The following is a 10800-nucleotide window of genomic DNA, read 5'->3' as shown; positions in this document are numbered from 1 at the left end:
TTATTATTTAACTTGAATACTTTTATGTAATAGTCATCACATGAATTTATTTTGAAACTATTTCTGTAAATCGCAATATAGCAAATTCTAGTATATTTCTTTAAAGTTTACATAATGTAGATTAAAATACAACTTATCATATTTTAAACTATAATCTATATTTTTCTAGCAAAAAAATATTTAAAAATGAAATGTTTATAACTTCGTTTCTAATGAATAAAAATAACAATTGAAAGAAAAACAAAGAAGGAAATTTGATAGTAACAGGAACATCCAGAAGAAAATTAGCCAATAAAACAACAATGGAAAATAAAAGATATGTTACAAAATGACTATTCATCCACTGGTCTAATTATAATAAAAGTTCTTAAAATCAAACAGATGTCTAAATAAATAAAAAATTATACGACACCAAGAAAATAACAGATACAGAATATCGCTAAAATAATTCAAAAAATAATTTTAAAACAAATTAAATCTTAAGAAAAAACAAGGCTAAACTTCTTTATTATGCAAATATAAAATAGAAACAAATAAAATTAAGTATTTTCACTTAATATGATTAATTCTACAATAATTCAAAACTTAACATTAAGAAAAGCAGGGATCTTAACTAATGACTTTAGATATGAGTAAAATAAAATAATTTTATATTCTATATTTTATTTAACATATTATTAAATGCACTATAATTTTACATATTGAAATTTTTGGAAATAGCTTCAAAATGAGCCCTCTAATGACTAACGTTGAACAAGAAAATAATTTTAAATTATTTGTGAAATTAAATTTCTGATCTCTTGAAAACTATTTTACAAAATCATAATATAAATTAAATTAATCTACTTACATTTTGAGGAGGAAAAAACTATTTTGTCCACTTAGATTGTTTTAAAAGTAGTCAAAACAATCTATTAATCATATATATATATATATATATATATATATATGACATGTTTTATATCATGATATATAATTTTGATTTTAGTTAGTTATATATTTCTATTGCTATTAGCATTTTATATTATAAAAATGAACAAATTTCAATTATAACATTTAGCCAGACTTTGTAGTATTTCTGTAGTAAACTAATAAAAATTTTTGAAAACTGAAATATGATAAGAAATTTTATTTTAACATAAGGTAAGATTATATGACAGTATCTTACAAAAACAAATATTATGGCTTTAAAGATTTTAAAGTGATAGGTCATAAATTGAAATCTGTATACTTTAAAAGAAATTTCAAAATTATATATATAGTGGAATAATAGAAAAGTAGATTATGCGTATTAATTTAATGAAAATTTGCCACTTTTTCATTTATGCATGTCTGTTTGAATTTGTTTATCTTTCAGTAAGATAGTATCAAATAAATACTACCGTAAATTTCTGGATGAATAATTCTAATATTTCATTTACCAAAATAAAGATGAAATAAATGAAAACATTATGAGAAATGTTAAAAGATAGAAAAAAAGTTTAATCTACTAAAACAAATTTGGCTAGGAAATTACAAAACAACACAAAGATAATATGAAAACTAAACTGAAATTTTTACGGAAAGTCTGAATAAAATATGTCAAAGGATTAACATCTTATAAAAGCAAAAATGTTCTTAATTTTAAAATAAGTAAATATATTTGATTTTAATTAACAACAGAGGATTTTAAATGAATTTAAAATTTAGTTAACTGAATTAATATATTTATTCAAGTTAACATCTAAAAATATTTGTCATTTTAAAAGAGAATAAATTTTATAAACAAAATAAATACTTTTACAGATCATCATATTTTGAAACAAACAAGATTCTGAAGACTGTTCTTCAATATAATGAATCCTTTTTATTATTATTGTCACCATTCTTCTATTGTAATTTCATTACTAGGTTTACTTTCTATTTAATCTTCTACAAATCAAGAGCCAGGTCCCATTAATAATGCAGAAACAGCAAATATTAGGAACACAATACCACCTATTAATGTAACTGAAAAAAAATATTGTTGTTAGTTTTCAATTTAATAAGAAAATAAAATATTTTAAATTTTTATTAATGAATATTTTATAAATTTATCATATATACTATGAATTAAACTTAACTACTGTAAATTTCTGTTTGCTAGAATTATATTCCTCAAAACTACAGTATTATTAAAAACAAGCATAATAAAAAACAGCATTAATGTATCTCATGTATTGCATGAAATATATTGAACATGTACATCATACTCAGTATATCTGAAGTTATGACTTAAAAAAAATAATAAACAATAAGATTGACATAAATATTCTATTCAAATGACAATTTTAAATACAGAAAGTCCTCACTTAACATTGTAGTTTCTTGGGAACTGCAACATTAAGTAAAATTACATATAATGAGACTAATTTTACTATAGGCTAAATGATATAAACAAGATATTTTTCAGTTATTATTATTCCAACTGGACCATGTTTGCGACCTCCAGCATTTATTTCTCACACCTCATAGAAATAATTTTACTGTTTATAAAGAAAATTCAACAAAAATAATTGTAAATAATTACAAATTATCTTTCCTCAACAATGTATAATGAAATGATGTTAAATGCAACAACATTAAGTGAAGACTTGCTATACAGTGTTATATGTATAAAAAGAATTTAAAACAAAAAAATCATGTGGTACAATGTCTGTGCAACATATACTGCAAATGCGCAACAGCTATAAAAAAGAATAAGAAACACCCCTGTTTCTGTATATGAGGAGTTCTTCAAAAAAATGTAGCAAGAACTAGAATTTCAACAGGATGTGTTTCATGAGTGGCAGAAGCCACATTGAAAATTTTTAAACATTCATATTATACAACAAATCTCACAGTTGTATTTCAAATAGTTTGAACATAATAATAAATCTTTGAGTTGTTTATTCTATTTTAATACATGCTGTATTTAATAAAATACAAGGTGTATCATATTTAAAGAATTAATTTAATTTCATAAATTTTTTTGCAATAGTTGCTTGTAACTTAAATATTAATCTGTAATTCTTATTCATTTTAATTTAAAAATATAGTTTTTAAAACTTGTATTTTTTTACATTTTTTTAAATTATTACATTAAATAAAAAACGTTAAATGTTACAAAATGAAACAAATGGACATTCACAACAATGAATACGTAATTTAGCAACTAAAATCTTATTTATCTTGATCTTTACATTTTAAATTTATGAATTTTCAATGGGATAGCTGGTACCTAAACATTTCTAAAAAGTACTATTTATTTCTTTTTTTTATAGCAGTACTGCTTCTAAAAATGCATTTTTCTGATTCATGCATTATTATTTCACTAAATATGTATAGATTATCAAACTTTAAACTATGTTTAAATTTAAATAATTTAAAAATTCAAAACAATGTTGATTAAAATACAAAAATATTACTCAATGTCATTTTCAATAAAAATTCTCTCTACTTAAGTTGTATTAGTTCTGACTCTAAGAACATTTATTTATTTATTTGTTTGTTTTTAACTCTGAAGTTGCCATTTTATTAAATCAATTTGTATAAAATAATGAACAAATATAAAAACAATTATAAATATGCATTTATTTTTGATAAAAATAAAATATAATAAATGAAGACATTTTTAGTGAGGAATGACATTTGGTTGGTTAAAAATATCACAACAAAGTAGAATAAATAATATGAGAAATTCCAGAGAAAATGAAAAAAAAAACTTCTTCAAAAATGATGTTACACTATCTATCTTGACAAATAAAAAATAAATTATTACCAACATTTTTTATTTCAAAAATTAAATTAAAATATGGAATCTATCAAAAACACTCACTTTTTAATTCAGTTTCATATTCTGAAATATACTATGAAGAATCTGACCTTTCTTTTTTAGGCTACTTAAACTTGTCTTAACACACGTTTAAAAAAATTCCTTTAAAGTATGAATATATGTATAACTAGCTTTATCTATTTAAGAAGTTAAAAACACTTTCGAAAACTGGAATTAAAAAATAGCTTTGTTTTGTCTCAGTTCTAGTTTTGGAAGATGATTTTAACTTTTTAATGAATATATACATATATTCATGTTCTAAGGAAATTTTTTTAAACACTTGTTAAGATAATCAAATAGCCTGAAAAGAAAAATCAAGGTCATCACGGTGTATTCCAAAATACGAAAGTGAATTAAAAAGATGACTGTGTTTGACAGACTTCGTATTTTAATTTAATTAATTTTTAAAAATTGTTATCTGGTTAATATTTTACATTTTATTTATCTGCTTGATCCGATAATCATATTCTTTGATGTTTCATTATTGGGAATTATTCCTTTATATTTCTTTGGTGAGACATGGGGGGCTGTCCACAAATTACTTAATGCATATATAGGTGGATGGGTATATAGATAATTGTTACAATGTATTATAAGAAGGTGGGGAATATTTACAAAAACATTATGTAATGCTAGGTTCTTTAACCTTTTTATGATGATTTATCATCAGTTCCATTTCAGCTGAAACATATGAAATGACGATATTTCATCATTGTTTTACAATTTTGGTATTTACTGCTTGTTGCCTGTAAGTTATATATATATAGTTATTTATTATTTTCTTATTGAAGAATTGAAGAGAGACAGAAAACTAATATATATGGACTGTTTCATATAAAGTGTTATTGTTCACGAAAAAATAGATAAATATGCATAAATCTTATATCATCATGTACAAAACAATATTCTATTTCATGCTGGCTTGGTGCCAGAAACAAATAATGAAATTGGAGAATTTTATTTTGTGTCAAAGTAGAGTAATTTATAACATCAAAAATTTAGGTCATAATTTAACTTTTTTTTTTGTAAGTAATTTTTACTCAGTACAATTGTACATTATCATGCCAAAAACAAAATAAATAAATATATGTGATTTTTTTTTTTTTATATCTCTATGATAAAAATTCCATTTTTGGTGAATTTTTTAAATAAGATACGTAAAGTGACCTTGAGTGACTACAGTTTGTATCGTTGTTTTGAAGGGTAAAATACAACCAACCACGTCATAGTAAAAGGGTTAAATTGACTGGTTATTTATTAAATATGAAAGGTATAAGCTACCAGTAGTGTTTTTGTCGAATGATAGCAGCTTCTCAAATTTGGCTGTAACTTTTGCTATCTAATTCACAAAAAATAAACATGAAAGTAAACATGTTGCCTAAGAAACTATACTGTTTATGTCACTGCTTTGTATGTTATATGTGCAATTAACAAGTAATAATATAAAAAAAAAATTTTTTTAAAGTCAATTCCTACTTAAATCAACAAAGAAAAATTTTATTTTAGTTACTTTTTATTAAATAATTTCAAAGTTCGCTTTTTTCTCCTTGCGCCTTCTATCGGTCGGAATCAGCATATTGCTGATGGGCACCACAGTTTAAATTTAATTAATTAATGAATTAATATTTGAAAAAACTGTATTAACATCAAGTGTCATCCACTACAAGTTTAAAAAAATGTATTTGATCTTGAGTGGATGAATAATAAGTATTTTATTAACAATTGAAAATTTGAACAAGATATATAAATATATATAGGGAGAGTGTGAACTAATAGTAGGAATTTAACAAAATACAGTAAAATCTTGATTTAACAGACTAATTTGAGTGAGCAGGTGTCTATTAAAGCCAAAACTCCATTATATAATAAAGCAGATTTTCCAAATGTGTGTTAAAAAATTGAAAAATTAATTAGTTTATCTGTTTTTACTTATGTAGATATGTTTGTGTAATTAAAATTATGTATGTATGAGAAGTTCAATTTCTCAGAAAATTTTTCCATATGTACTATTTCTTATGTACTCACCATAGTTCTGACACTAATAAACAAGTATACAATCTAAATTAAAACATAAAAAGTGCATTTTTTGAAAAATACACTTTATGAATGGGGACTCTTGCATTTGAAAATATTTGTGAATTTAATTACATATAAAAAGCATTTTAAAATAACAGGATGTTAATTTTCATGTATGACATACAGACAGAAATTTTATCTGTTAAATTGAGGTTTTACTGTAATGTAATGCTCAGTATCCCCTTGCTGTGTATTATTCCTTAATACAATTAAGAAGATTGATTGAAGATATGTAATTTTGGAGATGTAACAGTATTATGGAATGTTACAGGGAAGTTGATAGTTGAAAAAGTATAAAAGTAGCATTACATAATTTCTGGACAATCCCAAATTAAGTAATAATTAGATATCATAAGAATGAAATAAAAAAGAAAAATCATTTGAACTTGTTATTGACCAAGTCAAAAATAACAGTAAGCTTTCTCATAATTTTGAAAAATGTTAGTATGAAAGTGGCATTACAATAGGATTGTCTTAATTCACTACTGATCAATTAACAAGTGCTCATAATTTACATACTGTTTGTTTTGCATGAGATTAAAATGGTGGCTCTAAACAATGTTTAAAGAATCAACATATATTTTTGTGTATTTAAATTATTTTCAAGTACTTAGTAATTCTAATGTTTCAATAACTGACAACAGCTTGAAATTAAGCAAAATAAAGTTGAAATTAATAAAAGCTACTATTAGTGAAATTAATAATTTTAAGTGTATAAAAAAATTCATTACATAATCAGTACAAAATAATAAGAAAATTTATAGAAAAGTTTCATCTTTACTTTTTTCGGTCTAATTTTTTACTTCTCTCATAAAAAGTTTGTACACTGACTGACTGACTCTCTCTAAAAAGCATCATAACAATAATAGTCAATCAAAATTAAATAATCTGAAAACATTGAAAAGTTTAAGAAGTCAGATGATTAAATGATGGGCAGATAGCCAAGACACTAAAGGCATCACCTGTTGCTCTGGAGGACCTAGGATCAAATTTGAACCGAAAATACAAGAAACTTTTTATAGGTAGTTTGTCTCAGTAGCATTGGGCCCTATTGCTCACTATCTAGCCACCTCCATTATGCACATAGCTGAACTCATGAAAGACCTAGAAAAACAACTCTCTTAATGCCCACAAAACAGAAAAAACAAAATGAGACAGGAAAATTAGATATTTTTCTAGTAAATTAAACTTTTTAGCATTTCAAAAGTTTTAAACTTTGTCCAAACAAATGGAGTAATCTAAAATCAAAAACCATTCACACTTTTCCAGCAAATCAGTTGTGTAAATGATTTTTTGATTTTTATAAGTTATCTGTTCTAACTTTATTGATTGGACTTTAGCAAATGGAGTCAACTATTACATGGAAAACAACCAATCAATTCTAATAACACAAATTTGTCATTCTTGAGAATACACACATAATAGGTGGAATAATGTATTTTCTTGTACATAAGTGTAGATCAAATGTATTCAAATTAGAATTTAATTAGTGATAAGATGATTATTACTGAATACTCTGCTTACTGAATTACTGAATACTTTGAAACAAGCATTATGAATAGTTTTTGAAAAATAGTGTTAGTGTATAAAGATGTTCTATCCAACAAAGTTTGACAGAAAAAGACAAATAATAATAATACTCATATATTTGAATAAATTAACTTAAGAAAATAAAAAAACAGAGAAGGATATTTTTGTGCTGCCAGTTGGAGTACATTAAAAAAATACTTTGCCAACTAGTTTAAGTGAAATAAAAAGAAAAAAAGTTTATCAAATTCTAATATGCAATTTAGAATACATTTAATTATTACATAAGTAAAAAGAATTCTAACATAGACTTAAAGAATATAGAATACAATAATTCAGGAGCTAAGAAAACAGTTCTGGTAAAGACATATTTAATAATAATATTACGAATCAGGCAATGATTCTGATTCATGGTTGTGAATTGTATGAGGTATTTCTTTTAGGAAGGAAATCTTTACTATCCATAAAAAAGAACAAAAATGACTGCACAAAACAAAAGACAACATAATTCATTAACAATGCACTATGATGAATAATTCATTGAGAGTGACAGCATGACACTAATAAAAACAAAAAAGAGCAAAAACATGCATTTGCAAAGCAATTTAATTTTTACAAATAATAATTGTCTCAAACGGCAGAAAAAATTTATAATAGAAAGCTATGGAAAATGAATACTTAAAACTAGTAAATGTAATAAAAATGTTAAAGAATACTTTACGAATGAGGAAATTGACCAAAAAAAAAAAAAAACCACAGAATTTCTTATAAGACAAACAGTTAAATATCAAATAGCAAAGTAGAAGCTTAAAAGAAAAACTGAAAACTTGAAGAAGGAAGTCCTGTAACAAAACAATAGATAGAAAAAGAATAGAATTTACATATATTTTTAGAACTGTTAACAAAGCAGTGAGAAAGTTGAGTAAAGAGTATATAAGTGGTTAAAAATAGTTTGAGATGATAAGTACTAAACTCCTTGAAAAATTAATCATTAAACCCAACTGGTATCAATTAACTAATATTAATTACTGACAGTTAGTTTATTTTCTTAACATTGAACATAATTTTCATCTTTACATAACCTTAATAATTCTGAAGTATACAAATGTAAATTATTTTCTAAATTCAAAATTTTTTATTTAAATTCCTTAAAAATGTTTATATTATATTTTAAATTATACAATAATTTAAAATAATCTTAAATTTTAATTTAAAAAATTCTATTCTATGAAACTGAATACTGATAAAAATGATATGAAGGTAATGCTATAAACATTCGCTAACACAAATCCAAAATCTTGCTTAAATTGTAAACAAACTTTTACTGTGTAACTAAAATTTACTTCAATTAATTTTATATTAAATTATATATAAGAAACTAGGAAACTGTCTTACTAAAATTTTAAAAATAAGTATTTATCATAAAAACAAGTGATGTAATATTTTATATTTATAATGATTGCAAATCACTTTGCTTCCTAGAAAAATGTTTTATAACAGATATTTATGTATATATAAATAAATAAAATGGTGATATGATATAACGAACCTGATCGCACAGATATTTTCTGAGCAACTATTCGACCTCCAACAACAGCTAATAGTGTACACATTGAATGACCAATTATTGCACCTAGAGTAACTCCATAGGCATCCTGAAAAATAAAGTAAGTTATATTCTTCAAATGCTTAATATATTATTAAATAATATCTCATTTCAGAGTATGAATAAAAATTTAAAACACATATTAGAGATGATATTTCTGTGTTAAATAATGCTGCAAGATGTATCTTGCATTATTACCTTTGGTGTATTTAGTATTTGTAAAAGATAACTAATTTATTAATTTGAATATATACTACATCACAAAAGTATCTGGACACCTATAAGAGTTTTTATTTATAAATCATTTTTCACAAGAAATAGGAAAAAAATAACAACAAATCTGAAATCCTCACACTTTTTTTTTACACTAGAAAAATTATTTACATATACAAAAAACATTGATCAAAATGAAAAATATAATTTTTATTTCAAACTATGAAAATTTTCACATCACAAAAGTATCTGGACAGAGGAAATAATAAATGAATGTGAACAAGCTCTCTATTGGCGTTATCAGAACAAGATTTAATTACTGAGAACAAAACACAAGCACTTTCAATGGTATATAACCATCATCTTCAGGTACTGTGGCAGTTAGAACACAATAATTCAAAAAACAACATATTTTCAATTTGCTCTAAGTGCATGAACATGGAATACAAATTAAAAATATGTTCTATTTTTAAAATTATTGTGTTCTAACTGCCATAGTACCAGAAGATGATGGTTATATACCGTTGAAAGTTCTCGCATTTTTTTGGTCTCTTAAACACTATATAGTGCAAACACACAAACACTTGGCAACCTTCACCTTAAGTTTATTCAATTTAGTTCAATTTAATTTTCGTATTTTGTTCTCAGTAATTAAATCTTGTTCTGATAATGTCAACAGACAGCTTGTTCACTTTCATTTATTTTTAGTAAGTGGTGTCGCTTATTTTTCTCTTTATATTCAGAGGTTCATAGATTTTTCTCTTCATCTTCATAATGAATCAACATTTGTATAAACAGATTTTAAACGAAAATGTTCAGAAACTGGTAAGGAAATAAAAGTGCACATTAAGAAACTCTTACTGATTTCAAAGTATACTTCAGATTGTTGTAAGGCTAGAAAACAAACCCTCACCCTAATTTCAATTTCCTTACCAGTTTCTGAACATTTTCGTTTAAAATCTGTTTATACAAATGTTGATTCATTATGAAGATGAAGATTCCAGAGTTTCAGCACCATTTGCAGTCATACAACCCCACAATAGCACTAAACCACCTCCATATTTCACTGGATTCAGGTTTTTCATTTTTAGATTCTCCAGATTTTCTCCATACTTTTAGGTGACCATCTGAGCCAAAAACATTGAATTTGGATTCATCCAACCACAAAACTGAGTTCCAAAATGTTATTGGTTTTGCATAAAACTCTTGTAAATTTTAATTTTTTCTGCTGATTTTTTTGGCTGATAAATGGTTTTTTTCATAGCTACACAACTTTTATAACCACTTTTTCTTAAAATTCTTTTCACAGTTTCTGTTTCTACTCTAAATTCTAAGAAATCTTAGCAGCAAGCTTAGGAGCACTTATTTGTGGATTTTTCTTTACTTTCCTGATGAGGGCACATTTCTGTCTCGATGTAAATACTTTAGTGTGTCCAGTTTAAGCCTTATTTACTACACTGTTTGTTGTTCTGAATTTCATAATTGTATCTTGTATTGTGAATTTTGGAATGTGAAACTTTTCTAAAAGATTTTGTACAGATTTCCC

At 24.4% G+C, this 10800-nt stretch overlaps 1 protein-coding gene across 1 annotated transcript in view; it reads right to left on the bottom strand.

Moving 5' to 3' along the window:
• Nucleotides 1-954: 954 nt before the first annotated feature.
• The window catches only part of LOC136986746 (putative divalent cation/proton antiporter TMEM165), a 46519-nt gene continuing 36673 nt past the window's right edge, over nucleotides 955-10800 (bottom strand). Inside the window, exons 6-7 of the mRNA XM_067284354.1 lie at nucleotides 8985-9090; nucleotides 955-1989 (exon numbers count right to left, since the gene is read on the bottom strand). Of these exons, the coding sequence (XP_067140455.1) occupies nucleotides 1919-1989; nucleotides 8985-9090 (177 nt within the window). The 3' untranslated portion in view covers nucleotides 955-1918. The remainder of the gene's footprint in view (nucleotides 1990-8984; nucleotides 9091-10800) is intronic.

This window comes from Centruroides vittatus, unplaced genomic scaffold (assembly GCF_030686945.1).
Source record: "Centruroides vittatus isolate TY-2023 unplaced genomic scaffold, ASM3068694v2 scaffold_1167, whole genome shotgun sequence".
In the NCBI taxonomy this organism is placed as follows: Eukaryota; Metazoa; Arthropoda; class Arachnida; order Scorpiones; family Buthidae; genus Centruroides; species Centruroides vittatus.
Note: the sequence above shows the minus strand (reverse complement) of the source record. Positions and strands in the feature narration are given on the sequence as shown.